Source organism: Protopterus annectens, chromosome 17.part0 (genome assembly GCF_019279795.1).
Source record: "Protopterus annectens isolate FY-2018-M chromosome 17.part0, PAN1.0, whole genome shotgun sequence".
Lineage (NCBI taxonomy): Eukaryota > Metazoa > Chordata > Ceratodontiformes > Protopteridae > Protopterus > Protopterus annectens.
In genome coordinates this window covers 61,995,539-62,019,128 of record NC_056751.1, presented here as the reverse complement: position 1 = coordinate 62,019,128, position 23,590 = coordinate 61,995,539, and the positions used below count along the sequence as shown (strand labels likewise).

Genomic DNA, 23,590 nt, shown 5'->3' with positions numbered 1-23,590 from the left:
TTAAGGCTGGTGGGCTTGTCTATAATACCTGACTGGGGAATGCTGTTGAAGGCCTTGGCGAGGTCTAGGTAAGCTGTGTGGACCACCTTTCCCTCATCTATAGCCTTGGTAACTGTCTCAAAGAAGTCCACCAGGTTAAGGAGGCATGATCTGCCCTTAACAAAACCGAACTGGGTAGGGTCCAGTGTTTGGAGGTTTCCAATGTCTCTTGTTAATGAGATCCATGATGATGCGCTCCATAGCTTTGCAGACCAAGCTAGTCAGGCTTAAAGGACAATAGTTCCCGGGATCGGTTGTGGCTCCACCTTTGTGGAGTGGAATAACCATTGCTGTGCACCACTCTGTGAGCACGTAGCCTGTGGAGAGGCTGAGTTTAAACAGTATGTTTAAGTGAGGGGTTAGTTCATCTTTGAGCTTGTGTAGGATGCAGCCTGGGACACCATCCGGTCCCATTGATGCTGTGTTTTTGGCTTTGGAGAGGGCTGTTTTAACCTGAGAGTGTCTGCGATTTCAGGGGCACTACATTCTTCTGGTATAGTTATGGGCCCTTCTGGGGGTGAGGGGGGGGGGGTGAAGTTTGCACTGAACCTGTCTGCTAGGATGTTGGCTATATCGGTCGGTTCAATGCATTTTGTGCCATTCTGCACTAACTCCGAGCAGATCTGAGAATTGCCACTTAGATTCTTGACATAGCTAAAGAATGCCCTGTGGTTATCTTTGGAGTCCATGGCAATTTTTCTTTCGAAGCTAGCCTTGGATGATTTTATGAGGGAACGTAGTTTCTTGCTGATACTGATCAGGGATGTCTTCCCTTCTTGAGATTTTACTCTTGTGATTTTTTTTCATTTATCGTGTACCCCAGACAAGTTAACACCTTTTGTACAAATGCCAGATGATTCAGAAATATGTCCTGGCTTTCTGCCTGAATTAGGCAATCGTCCAGGTATGGGTATATTTGAATATTTCTTTGCCTGCAAAATGCAATGACAGGCACTAGGCACTTCGTGAATACCCTGGGCGCAGTAGATAAGCAAAAGGGCAGTGCAGAGAACTGATAGTGCATGCAGCCTGCTTTGAAGCGTAGGTATTTTCTGCAAGATTCCCTGATTCGGATGTGCAGGTAGGCTTCCTTTAAATCCAGTGTTGCCAACCAGGCATCTTTGCCTATCATGGAAAGCAAATGAAGAGTTAGCATCTTGAATTTTGGAATCACCAAAAAGGTGTTTAGGATAGACAGGTCCAGGATAGGACACCATGAGTGGTCTTTTCTGGGTACCAGGAAAAGCCTTTAGTAGAAACATTGTCCCTTTTCCTCTTCCGGTACAGTCCGAATAGCCTTTAATCTTAAGAGAGAGAGTACTTGCTTTTAATCCTCTGCCACTGATTTGGGGGTAGATCTGGCCAACTGTTTGGGGTTGGTAACATGTGGAAGTGAAATATGTATCCTTGGGAAACTATGTTTAAAACCCATTTGTCCTGGGTAATGAGTTCCCAGTTTTTTGTTTGCAGAGCAGGCTTTCCCCCTAAAGGAGCAGTCAGTGTAGAAGTACTTGGAAGTTTTAAAGTTAAGTCATTGAGACAGCTTACCCATAGGGGTCTTACTACTCCCTGATTTGGAAGTGGGAGCCCCCCACTGCTTAGTCCTGTGCGTACCCTGGGACTGGAAGCCTGGGTGTTCTGTTGGTTCTGGGTTTGAACTGAGAAGGCCTGGAAGAGGCAGGAAAGGACCAATTTTTTGAGAGACAATGCCTACTAAATCTAGGAGGCTGTACTTGTAATAAACCTTTAACAGTTTTCATAGATTTAGCTTTTTCCTCCATCTTTTTAAGAACTTCTGCTTTGTCGCCAAACAGGCGGTCCTGATTTAAGGGAGCATCCAGCAATTTAGTTTTAACATGATCTGTCAAAGATTGCTCCTTAAGCCAAGCAAGCCTTCTAAGTACAGACCTGGTGACAGCAACCCTGCAAGATGCTTCTAGTGAATCAAAACCACGTTGCAAAGTATGTTTTCCAACCTGTTCAGCAGAATGCCTTAAATCCTGTAAATCCTTATTTTCAGCACAATCAAGAATCAACATCATTTTCTGTTTACGCAATCCAATAATATGCTGCTGATACTTTAACATATGAAACTGGCAATTTAAAGCCCTGACGGCCAAGGTAGCAGAGGTGTATACCCTCTTACCCCATCTATCCAGGGCCCTGAAATCTCTATCAGAGGGGGTAGTATTTTTGGCAGTAGTAGCCTTAATGCCCTTGGGTCCCTGTGAAATGGTCTCAGGATCCGCAGTAGAAATTTTAAAAAGGAACTTGCGAGAATCAGGAACCCTGTAATATACATCAGGTTTTCTGGGAGCAGGAGGTAGAGAGTCAGGGGCCAAGCTAGATTCCGAAAAGGCATAGTCAACAATGACCAGCACAGGAGGGATAGCTAAAGGCCCATGTTGACGCAGGAGTAAGAAATCTCTTAAGCCTCTTTTCAGAATCAGAGTAATCCTGGCTTTCTCAGTGAAAATGCTCCCTAAGAGTATGCAAGGTTTCACCAAATGAAAAATCCTCTGGGGTTGAAGCAGAGGGAATAGAGTCCTCTGCATCAGAATACTCAAAAGTTAGATAAGGGTAAATCCTGGTCATCAGAGGAGACAGAAATTTCAGAATCCTGGTCAGAAGTATCATAAGCAAATTCAGTCCTAGGTCTCTTCGAGGGGGAAGGTTGGCTTCCCCTGATTAAAGTAATAAGGTCTTCAGCCATTCTTATCATTTGTTTTTTAGGCATAGAGGCCTGACCATGCAGTCAGGGTGTCAGTTTCCCAAGCATGGTTCGAGTTTTAGGCCTAGAAGAAGAAGATGGCGTTGGTTTAATATGCAAGTCAGTAGGCCTGAATACACCCTCAGAAACCGATGCCTGCACAGCGGCTCTGGACCCATACAAGGTAGAGACATAGTACAGTTGTGTACACCTACCATAAATGTAGATGTTCGAGTGTCTTCACTGTTGCAGTCATGACTGTAGGGTTCTCCCCTGCCGGCAGGCAGCCCTCGGTCGGCCAGAATCCCAAAGTCTGGGTCCGGCGTCAGCTGTTCAACCATGCTCCCTGACATCAGAGCGCCAGGAGTACAAAGCTGACAGCCGACGCCATCTTCTCCAGTTTTTCTTGCCCCAGATGTCAGGAGTCCCAAAATGATAAAGGTCCCAAACCCTTTGCAAATACACCTCAGAAGAATGGTGAAAAAAGGGACCACAAAAAAGTAAAAATAAGAGGGGACAGGTGGGAGGGAAACCCAGACTGCAAAAGTGAAGACACTCGAACATCTACATTTATGGTAGGTGTACACAACTGTACTATGTTCATCGTGTTTCATGACTGTAGGGTAGAATCCCAAAGCTGAAAGAAAGGGAGGTGGTCATAAAGAAGAAGGGGCGGCTAAAAAGCCCTGCAAGACTGCAGAGGCAAAGCCTGCCCTAGACTTAGAGTAGAGAGGTAGATTGTAGTGCTTAGAAAAAGTATGCACTGTACTCCCAAGTTGCAGCTTCCAAAATGTCTTTGGTAGGAACTCCCCTGAGGAAGGCCGCAGAAGTGGCAGCAGCTCTGGTGGAATGAGTCCGTATACTCCCTGGGATTTGCTTTCCATGGTGTGAATAACAAAATCTGATTCCTTGAGCAATCCATTTAGAAATGGTCTGCTTTGAAATGGCTTTACCTTGGGAACTTGAAGCATAAGAAACAAACAATTGTTCTGATTTTCTGATGTCCTTGGTTCTGTCCAGGTAAAAACGTAATTGTCTGTGTACATCCAAGGAATGTAAGATCCTTTCCCCTTTATTTTGAGGAGTGGGGAAAAAGTTGGCAAGTGGATAGTTTGATTTAAAGCCACTTTGGAAACCACCTTAGGCATGAAGGTAGGATTAGTCCTCAAAGACACCCTGTCTTGATGAAAAATAATATATGGTTCCACAGCCATAAGAGCTTGTAACTCTGAAACTCTCCTGGCAGAGGTAAGGGCTAACAGGATAGCTGTCTTCCAAGATAAAAACTTGATGGCAGAAGAGGCAGCAGGCTCAAAAGGAGGCAAGGTTAGTTTTTCCAAAACATAGCCGAGATCCCAAGCAGGAATGGGAGGAGATCTAGGAGGTCTTAAATTCTTAGCTCCTCTGAGAAGCTGTCTCATGAGCTGGTGGGAAAAGATTGGAGGGTCTGTATTATAATGAGCCGAAATAGCAGAGGCATGTATCTTAATAGAAGAGAAAGAGAGACCCTTATGCAAGAGATCTGTCAAGTAAAGTAAAATAGAAGAAATGTTCGGAAGAAGAGGATCAGAATCCTGAGCCTGCATCCAGGAACAAAATCTTTTCCATTTTCCTGCATAAGATTTTCTAGTGCTAGGACATCTGGCTTCTAAAATGACATCCATAACCTACTTGGGTAGGAAAGAAGAAATCAAAGGCCCTGGATTAAGCAGGCCGCCAGGCTGAGAGTGCTGACATGAGAGTGTAGAACCTGACCCTGATGTTGGGACAGAAGGTTCGGAGACTGAGGTAAAATCCAAGGGGGCTCCAGACATAGGTTTTTTAGAGTTGGGTACCAAAACTGCCGAGGCCAATTTGGGGCCAGCAAGATTATCATCTTGGGCTTGTCCTGTTTTATCTTTAATAATACCCATGGAAGAAGAGGAAGAGGCGGAAAGGCATATCCCAAGAGGTTCCTCCAACTGAATGATAGGGCATCCACTTTCCAAGCTTCTTTGTGGAAAGTCCTGGTGCAAAAATTCTGTAGTTGATGATTGAGATGGGATGCAAAGAGGTCTATATGGGGACATCCCCAGACTGCTGTTATCATCCTGAATATTTTGGTGTCTAGCATCCACTCGTGTGGATCCGAAAGGTTTCTGCTCAGACTGTCTGCCAGGATGTTTTGCTTCCCTGGTAGAAACTGAGCTTGAAGGTCCAGATTGTAAGCTAGAGCTGTGTTCCATAGATCCATGGCTAGTCTGCAAAGGGGGTAGGAATGAGATCCCCCCTGCTTGTTTATGTACCACATAACTGTGGTGTTGTCTGTCCGTATTAGTAGTTGTCCTGGTTGTAGAAGATTCCTGAAAGCCATTAGGGCTTTCTGAACGGCTAACATTTCTTTTAAATTGATATGCAGGTGCTTGTGTTCCTTTGTCCAAAGGCCCTGCAGACAGTTGCCCCGAAAATGGGCTCCCCAAGCAGAATCCGACGCGTCTGTGGTTAGAGTCTGAGTGGCTGGAGGCAGACAGAAGGGTTTCCCTTTGTTTAGAGTACACGCTCTGGACCACCAAAGAAATTCCTTTTGAAGGCAAGGCAGGACGGAGATTAGTATATCTAAACTGTGGCAATGCTGAGACCATACACTTTTTAGGTACCACTGTATTTTCCTCATGTGTAGTCTTGCATATAGTATGAGAAGGATGCAGGAAGCCATGTAACCCAGAGCCTGCAGGAATTTCCTTGCAGATAGTTGAGTTAAAGTTGCCAAGGTTTTGAAAGTTGAAGCCAGCTGTAATTGTTTCTCGGATGTCAGAAATGCCATCTGGGTTGTGGTGTTTAGAAGGGCACCCAGAAAAGTTATCTGCTGTGAGGGTGTCAAATTTGACTTTTTTATGTTTACAGAGAATCCCAGGAAATTGAGGAGGTTTTGTACAAACTCTAGATGCTGGAGTAAGACATCCTTGCTGTCTGCCTGAATTAGACAGTCGTCCAGATAAGGGTAAATTTGAATCCCCTTGAGTCTGCAGTAAGCTACTACTGGAGCCAGGCATTTGGTGAAGACCCTGGGTGCAGTAGACAATCCAAAGGGTAGCGCAGAGAATTGAAAGTGCCTCGATCCGGCCTTGAACCAGAGGTATTTTCTGCATTCCTGCCTGATGGGAATGTGTAAATATGCCTCCTTTAAATCCAAAGTTACCATCCACGCATCTTTGGATAGCATTGGAAGTAGCTGCTGAAGAGTAAGCATCTTGAATTTTGGAATTTCTAGAAAGGTGTTCAAGACTGACAGATCCAGAATGGGTCTCCATGAGTTTTGCTTCCTGGGAACTAGAAAGGGCCTTGAGTAAAAACCTTGTCCCATCTCTGCAAGTGGAACCAGTTATATGGCTTTCATAGCTGAAAGTGCTTCCACCTGGTTTAAGGCCTCTGTCCATTGATGTTTTGGAAGGTCTGGCCATCCGCTTGGTCTTGGCAGGGTATGAAAATGGAATTTGTAACCTCTTAAAACCACATCCAGAACCCACTTGTCTTGAGTTATACGAGTCCAATTTTGATAAAAAAGAGAAAGTTTTCCTCCGAGGGGGGCTTCCAGGCAAGAAGTTCCTGCATACCAACAGAGGGAGTCATTGAGTTTGTTTCCTATGAGTTTGTGACCTGTCCTCTCCTCCCCTAGGGGTGGAAGCAGTCCACTGTCTTGGTCTATAAGAGGCTTGTGTTTGAGGCCTTCCTCTGGAGCATCTATATCTACCCCTCTGAGGCCTGTCTGAAGTGGGAAAGGACCAATTTTTAGAAGGCCAATTCCTGCTAAATCTTGGTGGCTGTACTTGTAAGAAATCTTTAACTGTTTGCATGGATTTCGCCTTATCCTCCATCTTTTTAATCACCTCTTCAGCTTTTGATCCAAACAAAACATTATGCTGAACAGGAGCATCCAATAATTTAGCTTTTACTTGTTCTGGCAAATTTTGTTCCTTTAGCCATGCATGCCTTCTAATGACTGTACCAGAGGCAGCAGCCCTACAAGAAGCCTCCAAGGCATCAAATCCACAGTGTAAACCATGCCTCCCAACTTGTTCAGTGGCATGCAATAAGTCATGTAATTCCTTATCATCTGCACAGGCAGAAATGGAAGTAAGCTTTTGTTTTAAAACAGACAAGAGAAATTGCTGGTATTTCAGCATATGAAACTGACAGTTTAAAGCTCTAATGGACAAAGTAGCAGAAGTGTACACTTTTTTGCCCCATCTTTCTAAAGATCTAGAATCCTTTTCAGTGGGAATGGGGTTTTTGGCAGAAGCGGCCTTAACACCCTTAGGACCCTGAGAAATGGTTTCAGGGTCAGCAGTAGGATTCTTGTATAGAAACTGATGGGAGTCAGGAACCCTGTAGTACCTATCAGGCTTAACAGGAGCAGGAGGAAAAGAATCAGGGGTTAAGTTAGCCTCCGAAAAGGCATCATCCACAATATCCAAAACAGGAGGAATAGCCAGGGGTCTATGTTGGGGAAGAAGAAGAAAATCCCTTAGCCTTTTCTTAGATTCTGAATACTCTTGTCCTTCCCAGTGGAAATGTTCCCTCATTTCATGCAAAGTTTCCCCAAAAGAGAAATCCTCAGGGGGAGAAGCTGAAGGAATGGATTCCTCGGCATCAGAATCCTCATAAGGAGGGAAAGAATATTCCTGGTCAGAAGAAGAAACTGAAGAAACAGAAGCCTGATCAGAGGAATCATAATAAACATCCTGCCTTCGCCTTTTATCTGGAGGGGGCTGTGAACCTCTAATCATAGTAAGTAAATCCTCCGCCATCTTGAGTAACTGTTTCTGTGACTTGGGAGCCGGTTCAGAAGAGGCCTGTGTTGCAGTCTTTGGTTTTGAAGGAGTCTTTGCCTTTGTCTTTGCCTTTGCCTTTATAAGAAGCTGAGTAGGCCTGAAAACCGATTCGGAAGCCGGTACCTGCACAGCGGCTCCGGACCCATCCGAAGGAGCATTGTCTGAAGGTCCTGCCATTGAAATATTTAAAGGCCTGGTTGGCTCCTCATGAGAGTCCGTTTCGGCCATCGGTTCTGAAATGGCCGACGACAGGGGCTGCAAAAGCGCCTCACTGATGACGGCCGAACCTGAAGCTGGCTCCGCTTGTGCGCTATCATCAGATTTGGACCTCGGAGGCCTGTCTTTATCCTTGCGATGTTTGTGAACTCCGGTAGCGGGAACCGTATCCGACGACATTTTGTAGTTAAAGCGCCTACCGTAGTAATGAAAAGCAAAAATCGTACCTGCGTTTAATTGTACGTTGATTGAATCTAGCACAAAACCGACAACTAGCTACGTCGTGGTCAGGGCCTAAGCAAGGAATACAGTAAGAATGAAAATCCTTATGAGGTATTTGCTTCCCACATGAAATACAATTATTAACTTTTTCTGACATCGGAGTGGAGCAAGAAAAAAGTTTCCCCAACGGGGTACTTAGCTTTGAGTGGAGAATAAAGTCTTCAGACTTAAGTATATCAGGAAACAATTGTCAGGAGTCAGCCGACCGGCACTTGCGAACTGCTATCACCGCACGGCAAGAAAGACTGGAGAAGATGGCGTCGGCTGTCAGCTTTGTACTCCTGGCGCTCTGACATCAGGGAGCATGGTTGAACAGCCGACACCGGACCCAGACTTTGGGATTCTGGCCGACTGAGGGCTGCCTGCCGGCAGGGGAGAACCCTACAGTCATGACTGCAACAGTGAAACACGATGAACATCCACAGGTTCCACAGCTGAAGCATCTTGCAGCATACCGGACTCTGAATGGGTCTCAGTAAAGGCCTGCGAATCTGAAGCAGCGGGTATCAGGGTCTGCGAACGTGCCTCACTGAGTACCGGCGAACTAGTGACTTGCTTAGGAGAAGTATCGTTGGCAGCTTTGGACCTAGGTGGCCTGTCTCTGTCTTTATCTTTGCATTTTTTCAGAATGTCGGTAGTCGGTGGCTTACCGAAGACATATCTGGATAATTGAACAGAGTACCAAAATATTTAGAAGCAAAAATGTACAGACGACGAATAGTTTGTGGTTTAAATAAGGCACAAAACTGACAGTGAGGTACATCATGGTCACGGCCTAGGCAAGGAATACAGTATGAATGAAAATCTTTAAGAGGTATTTGCTTTCCACAAGAAATACAATTATTGACTTTTACGGACATCGGTTTAGAGCAAGAAAAGGTTTCCCCAACGGGGTACTCAGCTTTAGTTGAAGACTTCGGTTCTGAAACTCGAAAACGAAAATTTCAGTTCTGAAACTCGAAAACGAAAATTTCAGTTCTGAAACTCGAAAACGAAAATTTCAGTTCTGAAACTCGAAACTAAAATTTCAGTTCTGAAACTCGGCGAAATTTCAGTTCTGAAACTCGAAACGAAAATTTCAGTTCTGAAACTCGAAAACGAAAATTTCAGTTCTGAAACTCGAAAACGAAAATTTCAGTTCTGAAACTCGAAAACGAAAATTTCAGTTCTGAAACTCGAAAACGAAAATTTCAGTTCTGAAACTCGAAAACGAAAATTTCAGTTCTGAAACTCGAAAACGAAAATTTCAGGAGTAGGTCGACCAGCACTTGCGAACTGCTTCTGCACGGCAAGAAAGACTGATGTAATGGCGTTGGCTGCATGCTTTACACCCCCGACTACCTGACGTCATGGAGGATGAGACAGCAACTGACGCAGGACCCAAGACTTTGATAATTAGGCCGACTGAGGGCTACTGCAAGCAGATAACCCAAATGTGATGACTGCAACAGTGAAACACAAAGAACATGTGCCCATTGGGATCTTCATTCTAACGGCAATTTTTTATACTCTACAATGAAAAAAAAAAGACAAAAGCCTTTTAGAATTTTTTTCCCATGCTGATGCCACTCTGAAGTAAGGGCAATCTTAAACCTCAGTGACATCAACACAGGATGCATCCATAGACTAACAGATGACTACTGCACTTGTACAGACACTCATCCATTAAAGTGAATGAGGCCCGCCTGAAATGATGTCATGGGGAAAACGTTAAACTTATTTGGGCTGTGACTCCAAAAAAAGTTTATTATTGAAACTATGTCCCAAAGACTCTGGTAAAATGCATCATGGCACTTGGCTCACCAGATGCCGCTATGCAGTAACTCAGTTTACAAAATGCATTAAAAATGGAAAAAAGATTACAAGATAGTACTCGTTACTGAATCCAAGGAAATAAGTGGAAAAAACTGTGAAGAAAAAAACTTAATATAAAAGGAAACAACCACTTATCTAATCCACTGACACAGATCCCTAGAATCACATCTTGGTGGATCAAGCAAAAAACAAGATTTGATGTAATCAGGGGACAGAGGGAATTATGGATGGGGAGGAGTCAGAACTCTTGAGCCCAGCTCTTGAAAAAAGCACCAAGGCAGGATCCGATCGGATCCAATAGCCAACTGCTGTATCTTACTGAGCAGCATTGTTGATATTTTGTAAACCACATCTACTGTTCACAAGATACTTCTTGGCTTAGGTTTTCTAACTTGCTTATCAAAAAGTGGTCAGCAATGCAAGGATGTCTGTAGGTTGCTATAAGTGAGACACTTCACAGCTGATAGTTGAAAATGAGTTCAGACAAGTAAAGCTTTGAGGGTTGAGCTTTTCTTCTAGCACCTCAAAAAAAAATTTAACATAGCATTTACTTCAGCACAGTTACTCTTCGCCATCAGTCCCAAGACACAATGACAGATAAATTGTGTTGACTATTATTTCATTTCAGAGAATAAAGCCTACAGTACTTACTGCTGGAGTTTTCTCCCATGTGCTTAAAGCTGCAACCACAGCAGAAAGGTTTGTTTTTCTTTCTTCCTCATAATCATCTTGAGAGTTACGAATAAGGTCCCGATACACTGATAAGCACTCTTCATAACGCTCCAACCTATACAACTGCAATGAATATAATTACTAGCTATATGCACTGCTCTGAAGAAACTGAAAACTAAATCATTCAAAATTACTTGAAATGTCTAATATGGTACTACAGCATACTGAAAATTGGGATCAAGCTTTGTCATTGTCTAATTACAAGTGCAATCTTATATAAAGGCTTTGTTGACATACTCTTCATTTACTTTTATATAGTTTTATTTTTAACAGAAAAATAAAAACACAATATTAATAATCTTTATAAAATCTGTTCTATTTTATCTTCCAGAAAGGAGCAGTCTTCTTTAGTCTGTACAAAATGGTGTTTTGCCACTACTCTTGGAACCTTTAGGGTGTCTTAACATTGCAATATGAACTAGAAGCTTCTAGATTTCAATGGTATTTCATGTGATTCATTCTATTTTTCTGATTCTTTTCCGGAAATGTCCTTTAGCCTCAACTTTCTCCCCTACACTTTTGTTTTTTTTAAACAACATGCAAGCCTCTCAAGATTTTGCCGTTTTCTGTAGCCTTATTAAATTTATCATAATTAATTAACAGTGTGCCACCCCCAAACAAAAAGCATACTAAGTGCTAGAGTCACTATCAACTCCCCATGCCACCAAAACCAGCTAAATAGGCCCAAATGACTGAAACTACTCGCAAATCCAATATGTAATTAAGTTTTGAGTCAGTGACCAGAATCAACATTTAACACCAGCTTTAAGAACTGCTACATATCAACAGATATTAAGGTAAATCACACCACAAGATAAAACACCATTTCATATTAGAGATATACATTTAACATCCTGAAAATTATTGTTATGTAGGACAGGACTAGCCTCTAGCACCTTAGCAAGGGAAAGAAAAACTGCAATAATAAAATGCAGTTCAAACAGCCCCAAGTAATCATTTTAAAAATCAGTTAGGTAATCGTGAACCAATAAGGCATTTCCAACAAAAATATGAATTTACTTTATTACTCTTCAAAGTATCATACGTTAATAAAAAAAATATTTAATGACAGTAAAGTTTTTTAAAGATTTAACCACCACAGTTGTTGTTTTTCTTTCAGCTTTTCCCAGTTAGGGGTCGCCACAGCAGAACTCCAGTCCGCTAATGATTGGCAGTAGATTTTTTATGGGTGCCATGGTGCCAGCTCGACGCCCAACCTTAAACAAAGGCACGCCCATTCTACACATCTTTTGAACTCCACTCGACAGCGGGGAGGACATGCAGACTCCAAACAGATGGCGCTCCAGCCGAGAATTGAACGGGAGAACCTCTTGCTGTGAGGCAACAATGCTACCGCTACACCACTGCGGATGTATTTAACCACCACAGTTACCTTTTCTAAAACACATGCCTTCTAAGAACTAATATTTGCATAGTAACACTTAAAATGCTATATTACACGGCCTTCAAGTCTAACATGCTCCTGCAGCCTATTCCCAAAATGTCTAATTGTCTCACCACTGTACAATCACTACAGAATCATGAGATGGCATATACAACAAATTCAGCCTGGCAAGCAACAAACTGAAGACCACTAATCACATTAAAATAGTTCATAATTAACTGGCAAACATTACAATTATTACATGGCTAAGGACCCCTGTACTACAGTTATCAATAAATTACAACCGTCAGTTCTCTCTCTCATTATCTGGAGTACTAAGACTATCAGAACTTAGCCTAGGTATGTTCTAACATCTACTTCCTCCTCTATTACCCAAAATCCTTGGGTTAGAAGGAATCTTCTCTAGATCTCAAACATGTATAAGGAGGGAGCTTAAATTACAAATAGGTTAGGCAAAAAATCAATACTGTATGACATGAAATCTACATGCAAGGCCTGCCTGGTCCAGATTGGAGGATGGAGGGCAGAAATGGTGATGAAAGTAGAAAGAACGATCCAGATCTAGCACAATAAGTAGGCAATTTCCATATCTGAGTTTGGAGTATGAAATAAACTGATGAGAATCCTTCCCAATTATATGGCTCTGTCTACATAAGATATCAAAGTAAAATAAACTACAAGCTCAGCGATACAGATCCAAAATTTACTGAACACACTAACACTTTAGCACCTCGGCTAACAAGCTTTCCATGAGTTTATTTTATTTTATTATATTTATTTGTGGTTGGTGTAAGATATCCAAGTAGTCAGAGTACTCATGCAGTGTTATATTATTCTGCCTGTGTTAGAGTAATTCAAAAACAATACTGATAAATTAATGTCATACCTTACATTTGTTTCTGTTGTATACTAAGGCAGAGTTAGAATTTATAACACAATATGTAGATCCTAAGGAAGAAAAGGATCCTTGACTGGAGACCAAAACAGAAGTACCTTTAAGAAGTTTTGTACACTTTTAGAAATGGCATGGAGAATACACAGTCACCCTGATGAAAACCTTGAAATGGCTGATAAATGCACTTTTACTAATGAATGCCCCAGACTTGAATAAAACATTTGAGACAAATAATTTACAATGGATGGACCCCAAGCAGTAAAGGATCCAAGAATTGGGTTTTGGTCCAAATGGAAACCAGAGTCAACTTACTTTTATATGTTTTCTGGTGATCTATGAAAAGAAAAGTGAAGACCATTCTTTCAAAGTCTGAAGAATACCCAATTATATTAAGAACTTCAGAAATAACATAGTCAGGTGCAAGGAGCAAATGTCTAGATGCTTGCCAAGCAGATGAAATGGTCTCTTCTCTGGCCTCAGGTACACATGCCAGTCCAAAAGCTGAGACCACTGCAGGGAAAACCACACTTTCCAGGGCCAAATGGACCTATCAGAATGTCTTATTCATTCAGAATGACTATTCGAATGTAACCTTGACCACTGGATGGGAAGCTGAGAATTCACCCCCAGTCTGGTCCCCATGTCTCAAAGACGGAGGCAGACAGTAAATATTCCCTAATTAGCATATCCCCACTAAACCTTTAGCAGCCTCCTAATGAACATACCCCTTCAAACAGATGCCCATGTTATATGGGGCGACAATGGGGTTGCGCTGTGCAGTTAAGCTTATAAAGTCCTTGGTGGTCATTAGCCTAATATATACCTATGGACCCATGAACTTTAGACATTTTATCATGGCTTACTTCAGAAACATAGGAATAAGGGGAAATAACAGAGAGGTGAGGCCATTTCACAAGTGCATCCCTGGAGCATTCTCCTAAATACGGAATAAGGAAGTAGTAGTTTCTGCATTTGGTATTAGCTGGAAATTCGGACAGACTGTAGCAACACTGGCCCTGAAGCTAGAAGACAATTTTAATTACAGGCACATGGAGAAACCACTTCTGAAGCATTATCAGGCAACATATGAGACTGACTGCTAAACTGGTTTTCCCCAGGATGTGACTTGCAACAAGATGGGAACTAATTGCAAAGACCCCCTCCCTAACTCTCACAGCAGAGATAAGAATGGGCCACCCCTTTGCTTTTTATGTACCAGACCACAGCCATGTTACTGAAGTAAATGGTAACAGCTTTTGGAAGAGACTTTTGAAACGCCTGCAAGGTCAGCAGGACTGCCTTTATTTCCAAAATGCTAACATATGGAGAGGTCTCTGTCACCATATCTCTTGGATGGTCTAAAACTAACAATGACTTCCCCAAAGCGGAATCATCTGTGATGACTGTCACAGTTGGGTTGAGGGGCTTGGAAGGATCTGGCCACTGCCTGAATGGATTCAAGAATGCACCACCCAAGATGATTTTTGCAATTTCTAGAAATTCTAATTGAGAAGTTTAAGAGATCTAACAAATAATTCCACTGTAATGTAAGAATCCACTGCCTCATGTGAAAACATGCAATAGGAAGCATGTGAATGGATGCCGCTATGAACCCCAGTGCTTTGAGACAAAGATCTGCTATTACAAACTGGTTCTGCAGGATTTCAGAACCTAATGAATTCTTCTTCTTTCGGCTGCCCCCGTTAGGGGTCGCCACAGCGGATCAACTGTTTCCATTTCTTCCTGTCCTCTGCATCTTGCTCTGTCACACCAACCATCTGCATGTCCTCTCTCACCACGTCCATAAACCTTATCTTAGGCCTTCCTCTTTTCCTGTTACCTGGCAGCTTCATCCTTAGCATCTTTTTCCCAATATACTCTGCATCCCTCCTCAGCACATGTCCAAACCAATGTAATCTTGCCTCTCTGGCTTTGTCTCCAAACCTTCCAACCTGGGCTGACCCTCTAATATACTTATTCCTAATCCTGTCCATCCTCGTCACACTCCGTGCAAATCTTAACATCTTCAACTCTGCCACGTCAAGCTCGGACTCCTGCCTTTTTGTCAGTGCCACTGTCTCCAACCCATATAACATAGCTGGTCACACTACCATCTTGTAGACCTTCCCTTTCACTCTTACTGGTACTCGTCTGTCACAAATCACTCCTGACACTCTTCTCCACCCACTCCATCCTGCCTGTACACTCTCTTCTTCACCTCTCTTCCACACTCACCATTACTCTGAACTACTGATCCAAGTATTTAAACTCATCCACCTTCACCACCTCTACTCCCTGCATCCTCACTATTCCTCTATCCTCCCTCTCATTCACACACACATATTCTGTCTTAGTCCTGCTGGCCTTCATTCCTATTCTCTCTAGAGCACATCTTCACCTCTCCAGGGTCTCCTCCACCTGTTCCCTACTCTCACTACAGATCACAATGTAATCTGCAAACATCATAGTCCGCAGGGACTCCTGAACCTAATGACATGATAGCAAAAATTTAGTGCTGTAACAGAAATGCTCTGCAATACAGGAGTATTCATGAATATGATGAAATGTACAGGAATAAATAAATGGAGTTTCCTACGCTCAATGTTCTCCCTAAAGACTGAAAAAGAAGCAAAAAGATAGTCCCTAGTGATGATCAGACTGTCCGCCATCACATCCACTAAGTAGTAGTCATTCAGGTATAGGAAATCTAGCAAATGACACAGAGGGGATAAGGCTGTGAGCTGTAGTTCCTGTGGTATGTGGCTAGAGTCCCTCAGCCCTCATATGCCTGCTATGTGACCTTAAATAAGTCACTTACCCAGAGAGTGCTTGGGGCAAGTATGAATTTAGGCCATGTTCCCTAATGGTTACTTTGACTGCAAACCTAGTAACTACCTATGAACTTATGACATGCTCTTTGTACATCAGAGACTCCTACTTACACATTAAAGTCACCAAGGAAACTCAGAGGTTGTTGTGTTTATGCATAGGAGCCAGTCACTTTCAGTTTCAAACTCTTCCATTTAGTCTCACCTCAACTCCCCATGTCATTTACCAAATGCATAACAAATGTCAGAGTGTATCTAAGGCTGCTGGGCACGGGTCTGCCAATATTTAGATGAATGGCTCTTGGTGGTTCCCACAATGGAGCGGTCTTGATGACCACCAGGGGCCATCTGTTGTTGCTGGCCCTAACTAATGCAGACTCTTCTGAATCCCGAAGTAGGGAAGTTGCACAAGTTGACATCTGGCCTGAAGAGCACAAAGGGCTTTACCCTACTGCTCTTGCTTCTACAGATCAGCTTTTATCACCAGCCCAAAAAGCACATTCCATCATAAGAGCTCAATTATGAAATCGGCCTTGCTGTCCTCAGTAAAATCAATTATATGTCATAAGGCATGACATCTGACTTCTATACTAGTACCTACTGCTGTAGCTACACTGTGAGCAAAGTGGGCAAGTTAGAAATAAACGACAAGGCTGAAAAGCAGGAAGAAATTTCCTCTCTTATTTCCTGATATGGTTACCCTTCCAGAGGTTTGCATGGTTCTCATGCCGAGTCTCTCTAGAACCTTAACATGTTTGCTATATAGTTTACTGCCCTCAGGGAAAGGTGGGAGACCAGCAGTTTCACTTCCCTAGCCAATCCAAAGCATGTGACTCCCTGTGTGGCAGAGAGACAGCTAGGCTGTGCTGAGTAGAAACTTTCTTCAATATGGTTGCAGCCACCATGAAGTCAACTACCTGGGAACAAGCTACAGCATTCCAGTCTTCAAAAGACCAGAGGACTATTCAGTTTCCTTGGTAGAGAGGCCACCACACAATGGTTCTGCCATGGCAAAGTACAGTTTTGTACCTACCATAAATGTAGATGTCCGAACTGGATAGCATCTGCAGTCATAACAAGTGGGTTGTCCTGTCGTCAGGCAGCCCTTCAGTCGGCCGGATTCCAAAGTCCGGGTCCGGCTTCGGCTGATGTCGCACTCCACCCGACGTCATCTCTGTTGGTCTTCGGGTATAAAGGCATCAGCCGACGCCATTTTCCTCAGTGTTTCTTGCCCCAGATGCCAGTAGCCCTCTTGCAGGCTAAAATTTGGATAGATGCCAATGTTTCCAAATAGATAGAGGTAAACACAACAATAAGCATGTATGTACATATATACAAACAAATACACCATAAAAGACTCCCCCCCAACAGCTAGCTATTAGAAGGGTAAACACCCTAGGAGTACCACAGAGGGGAAGGAGGGAGGGTAATCCTGACTGCAGATGCTATCCAGTTCGGACATCTACATTTATGGTAGGTACAAAACTGTACTATGTCCTTCATGGATGCATCTGCAGTCATAACAAGTGGGTAGAATACCATAGCCAACTAGGGGAGGAGGATAAAAGTAGATTATGGTGTGTTTAGGATCCCTTGCAGTACAGCAGTGGCAAACCCTGCTCGGGATCTGGAATATAGAGACAAATTATAATGCTTGGCAAATGTATGCACGGAGGTCCAAGTAGCCGCCTCAATAATGTCTTTGGTTGCCACTCCTCGTAAGAAGGCTGTGGTAGTGGCTGTTGCCCTTGTAGAATGAGGTCTTATGTTCTGTGGAATTGGTTTTCCATGGAAGGAGTAACAGAATCGTATGCAATTTCCTATCCATTTGGAGATTGTCTGTTTGGAAATAGCTTTTCCTTCCCTTCCTGTTGCATAGGCTACAAAAAGTTGGTCAGTCTTTCTGCTATTTTTGTTCTGTCCAAGTAGTAGCGTAGCTGTCTATGTACATCCAAGGTATGCAGTATTCTTTCCCCTCTGTTTTGTGGGTTGGGAAAGAAGGTAGGTAGGTGGATTGCCTGGTTTAAAGACACTCTGGAAACCACCTTGGGCATAAATGTAGGATTAGTCCTCATGGACACTCTATCTTGGTGGAAGATTAGGAAGGGTTGCACTGCCATTAAGGCCTGTAGTTCTGAAACCCTCCTTGCTGAAGTAATTGCCAGTAGGAAAGCAGTTTTCCATGACAGGTGTTGTAGGTCTGCTGCTGCTGCTGGTTCAAAGGGTGATAGTGTCAACTTTTCTAGCACAAAGTTTAAATCCCAAGCTGGTAATGGTGGTTTCCTTGGAGGTTTTACATTCTTGATTCCTCTGAGGAACTGCCTGAGCAAAGGGTGCGAAAAAACAGGTGGATCAAAGCTGTATTCTGCTCGAATAGCTGATGCATGTATCTTGATGGAGGAGTAGGACAGGCCTGAATGAAGAAGTTCGGCCAGATACTCCAGAATGTTAGGCATATCTATGTTTGACACATCTTTTCCTCTTTCCGTACTCCAGATGACAAACCTTTTCCATTTTCCAGCATAGTTCCTTCTTGCTGAAGGTCTGCGTGCTTCAAGAATAATGTCTTTAACTCTTTGGGAAAGTTCTGGATTAGCTGCTGTTATGTGATGTTCCATGCAGTCAGTTGCAAGGTTTTAGGTTTGGATGTATGATGCTGTAGTTGTTCTGCGTTAACATCAAAGGCATCAGGGGAATTGTCCACATATTGTTCCGAGACATGCTCCTCAGTAGTGGGTACCAGTGTTGTCTTGGCCAGTTTGGAGCTATCAGGATTATCCTTGGACGTTCTTCCTTGATTTTCAGTAGTACCTTGTGTATCAAAGGAAGAGGTGGGAATGCATATGCTGTTAGGCCTTTCCAGTTGAAGGAGAGCGAATCCACTTTCCATGCTAATGGGTGGAATGTCCTTGTGCAGAATTTTTTGAGCTGGTGATTGAGAGGTGATGCGAATAGGTCTATCTGTGGCATTCCGCATTTCATTGAGATGGTCTTGAAGATGTCCGGTGAAGCTTCCATTCGTGGGCATCCGAAGTGGTTCTGCTTAATATGTCTGCTAGAGTATTGTCTTTCCTGGTACAAATATTGCCTGTAACTGGATGTTGTAGCTGAGTGCCAGGGTCCACAGCTCCAAGGTCATTCTGCATAGGGGTATGAATGAGTGCCTCCCTGTTTGTTGATGTACCACATGACTGTGGTGTTGTCTGTCCTTATCATCAACTGGCCCTCTTTGAGAAATGGTTTGAACTTTTGGATTGCCAGTTTCACTGCCAGCATTTCTTTTAGGTTGATGTGCAGTTGAAGTTGATCCTGTGTCCACAATCCTTGCACGCATTTGTCCAGCATGTGGGCCCCATCCTAGGTCTGAAGCGTCTGTTGTGATGGTCTGGCTTGCTTGACATCTGCGAAAGGGTAGGCCTGGGTTTGACTGGCATGCCTGAGCCCACCATAGGAACTCCTGTTTTAAGCATGGAATTAGTGGGATTTCTGTTTCTAGACTGTGTCTGTGTTGAGACCATAAATTCTTTAGGTACCACTGTAGTTTTCTCATATGTAGTCTGGCAAATGGAACCAAGATTATGCATGATGCCATGAAGCCCAAGGCCTGCAGTACTTTTCTTGCTGTTAACTTGTTCAGTTTTGTTAGTGCCAAGAAGTAAAGAGGAAGTTCTTTTTGTTTTTCTGTAGTCAGGAATGCCATTTGTTTTACTGTGTCCAATTCCGCGCCCAAGAATGTCCTTGTTAGGGATGGTATCAGCCTTGACTTTTGTAAATTGACTGAGTATCCCAGTGCTTGTAGCAAGTAAATGACCCTTTGTAAATCTGTTGTCAGCTTGCTTTTGCTGTCCCCTTGTAGCAGGCAGTCGTCCAGGTATGGGTAAATTTGAATTCCCTGAAGTCTGCAATGGGCGATTACTGATGCCAGGCATTTTGTGAATACTCTGGGCGCAGTAGATAAGCCAAAGGGCAATGCTGAGAATTGATAGTGCTCTGATCCTGCAAGAAATCTGAGGTATCTTCTGCAGATTGGTCGAATGGGGACGTGCAGGTATGCCTCCTTGAGATCTAGAGTTACCAGCCAAGACTCCTTGCCCAGCATGGGAAGAAGTTGCTGTAGGGTCAGCATTTTGAATTTTGGGACAATGATGTATGTATTTAAGGTGGACAGGTCGAGAATTGGTCTCCAACTTTTTTCCTTTCTTGGAACTAGGAATAGTCTGGAATAGAACCCCTTTCCTTGCTCTGCTGTTGGCACTCTTTCCACAGCTCTCATGTTTGCTAACTCCATTATCTGGCGTAGAGCCTCTGTTTTTTGATTTGGAGGTAGATTTGGCATTCCTCTTTTGACTGGTAAAGTGTGGAAGTGAAACCAGTAACCTTGATCTATGGTTTGTAAAATCCACTTGTCTTTTGTTATGTAGTGCCAGTTCTTTGAAAATAAGGTTAACTTTCCGCCTAGAGGAGCTGCTATTTGTTCCCTGGTAGGCGGATTTAGGGTTAAGTCACTGTGGTTGTGTTGATGTAGTGGCAGTGGCTGTGTCTGTGCCTCTGTTGTTACCTTGCCACTGTCTTCCTCTGTAGGCACCTCCTCTGGATTGGTTTCTGCCTCTGGAACGTCTATTCCTGCCCCTTTGAAATTTTGTGGAGTCAGGAAAGGACCAATTTTGGCAGGCCAGTTCCTGCTAAACCTTGGGGGTTGAACCTGCAAGAAGTCTTTAACAGTTTGAACAGATTTTGCCTTTTCTTCCATTTTCTTCATAACCTGCTGGGCAGGTGTACCAAACAAACTTGTCTTGTCCATAGGAGCATCTAGCAACTTAGCTTTAACATGATCCGGTAAAGCTTGTTCCTTTAGCCATGCATGCCTTCTTATCACTGTGCCTGTCATGGCTGATCTAAATGAAGCCTCCAGTGCATCATAGCCACATTTTAAGGAATGGTTGCTAACCTGTTGTATGTTATTTACCATCTCTAATACATATTTCTTATCAAGAGATTCATCAGTAGTTAGTTTTTAGTTAACTGATCAAGCATAAACTCTTGGTATTGTATCATGTGAAACTGACAGTTTAAAGCTCTAGCTGAGAGAGCCGCTGAAGCCTAGACCTTCTTACCCCTTCTGTCTAATGAACTTGCTTCCCTTTCAGAAGGCCTAGGGTTTTTAGCTATGGTCGCTGCTACTGCCTTGGGACCCTGGGATATAGTTTCTGGGTCTGCAAGTGGAGCCTTGTAAAGGTGGTGATGAGTATCTGGCACCCTGTAAAATCTGTCTGGTTTGGCAGGGGCTGGGGTAAAGAATCTGGAGCGGAGCAAACATCATTGAAAGCATCATCCACCACAGAGAGAACAGGAGGTATAGCTAAGGGCCTGTGCTGTGGGAGGTGCAGAAAGGTCCTAAGTCTTTTCTGGAGTCTGAAAAATCCTGTTGCTGCCATTGGAACTGTTCTCGCATGGCATGCAAGGTTTCCCCAAAGGAGAATTCTTCTGGTGGGGAAGCAGCTGGAATGGATTCTTCAGCATCAGAATCTTCAAAATTGGAGAAGGGAGCCTCTGGCTGGTCAGTTATGTCTGATTCATCAGCAGAATCATCAGAGGACACTGGCTCAGGGGGCTCTGCCCTAGGTCTCTTCCCTGGGGCTGAGAGGCCCTGTCTGGGTGAGATTGAGATCCTCTAATTAAAGAAATTAAATCTTCTGCCAAAGTAAGCATTTGAGAACTAGAAGAGGGCCTGGATGCGGGGGGTTTAACAGGCACTGTTTTAGTAGTCTTGGCTGCTTTAGCCCTGGCGAAGGCCTTAATGGACATGGCTGCTGGAGGCCTAGCAGCACCACGTGCTGGGGTAGAGACATCCAAGGGGATGGTGTCTGATAAGTCAACCACTGTAGTGGGTAAAATTTCTGAGGTCGATTCAAGAGTTGTAGCAGGGGCCTCAGTTGTAGGAATAGGTTCAGCTGTACTTTGTTCAGTTTTCTCGGTTTCGGCCGAAACCGAGACACTTGCGGTTTGCTTGACCATGGTTTCGGCCGAAACCGCGGACCGCGAGTGTCGGTCTTTATCTTTGCGTTTTTTGGTAGAATGGGTAGTCGGAGGATCCGACGGCATAATGTACGCAAAATCAGAACCGAAAAACTGTTCTGCAAACTCCGACCGACGCCTAAGCGTTCGTCGGTTGAAAGAAGCACAGGCCGAACAGGCTGCTACGTCGTGGGCTGGGCCTAAACAAGGCAGACAGTAAGAGTGGAAATCTTTATGAGGTATTTGTTTCCCACAGTTTAAACAATTGTTAACTTTTTCTGACATCGGCTGAGGCAAGAAAGAGTCCCCAACGGGGTACTTAGCTTTAGAAGTCTTCGAAGTAGTATTCGGTAGAAGTAATCTCTGGATCCGACCGACCGGCACTTGCGAACAGCTTCTGCTTCGGGCGCCACGCGGCAAGAAAGACTGAGGAAAATGGCGTCGGCTGATGCCTTTATACCCGAAGACCAACAGAGATGACGTCGGGTGGAGTGCGACATCAGCCGAAGCCGGACCCGTACTTTGGAATCCGGCCGACTGAAGGACTGCCTGACGACAGGACAACCCACTTGTTATGACTGCAGATGCATCCATGAAGGACATCTATAACACCAGCTGGGCAATTTTGTCAGCAAGGAACCACCCAACAGTATATTTATTTTAAACTTGTTTACTGAGAAATTCTGTCTGGGCAATAAAACCACTTTTCAGCAGAGGCCCGGGGAGAAAAGCTCCAATACAAAAAGTTGCAGATAGTTACAACAGATACTAAACATATGATGAAAGTTACAATAGTAACACACACATACTTTACACAAAATGTAAAAAAATAATGAAAGCAGCATTAAAGTACAGAAACAGAGTAAAGTAAAATAAATTCATGAAGTCTACTGACATAAAAGGATCAGAACAGAATGATCAGCAGCCAGTAAATAAAAAGAAAACTGTAAAAAGGACACAGTACTGTAGGAAAAAAATACAGTATTCTTATGGCTGTTATAAATACGCATGGTTAAAGAGAAAAATAAAGCTTTTTTGTGATGAGAGAGAGAGACAGAGAGAGGACTTATGGGTGAAATAAATTTTCTTTGATATTCTACTATCTTTACTACACTAGAAAAGTAAAAAAGATGAACATGTACTGGAAATAGGTGTTAAGATACAAAAAAGGAAAACAGTAAACAGAGAACGGCATAAAAAGTCGAGAAAGAAGAAATTTAGAAAGCAATCTCAGTTGTGAAGTTATGGTGCAACATAATCCAATGGATGATCAAATTATAGCAAGTTGTGGTAAGATCTTGAATAAAATAAGAGTCAGCCAGGAGATACGAGAGTCCATAGCAAAATTTGGGTGACTGGAAGGTTGCCTCCATCATTAACTCTGATGGGGGAGGGGGAGATCTGAGGGGTCCCTCCATCCTTGGCACATATCTCAAGGACTTCTCCAAACTGAAGACTTCCAAGATAGATGCAAACGTAAATAGAGATGAACTATCCCAGTGTGAAAAGAGAAACTATGGAAAATAGCTAGCAAAACCCATTTATTTGCATAAAATTCAGTTAGTGGTTAGTCACTACACTGCTTGGATCTCAGTAACAAAATGATCTAGAGGAGGTAAAACAAAATCAACTAGAAAATAAGAAAAAATCTGGTGGGGAAGAGCCTTGCAGCCAATCAGCAAAAAGCAGCTTGCTTCAGCCTCAGAACAGATGATGGCTTCCATTAATTTAGAAGAGAAGTACAGCAGTCAAAACAACAAAAGGCAAGAAACAATAGAAGAATCTATTCAGATGAGCTTATAAAACTGCAGAACTCAGATGTTGACATAAAGGAAATAATGA

The 23,590-nt window shown here is 43.2% G+C and overlaps 1 protein-coding gene across 1 annotated transcript in view; it reads right to left on the bottom strand.

Moving 5' to 3' along the window:
• SRP72 (signal recognition particle 72) overlaps positions 1-23,590 on the bottom strand; it is a 1,193,396-nt gene that overhangs the window by 910,663 nt on the left and 259,143 nt on the right. The window contains exon 4 of the mRNA XM_044059445.1: positions 10,525-10,668. Within this exon, the coding sequence (XP_043915380.1) occupies positions 10,525-10,668 (144 nt within the window). The remainder of the gene's footprint in view (positions 1-10,524; positions 10,669-23,590) is intronic.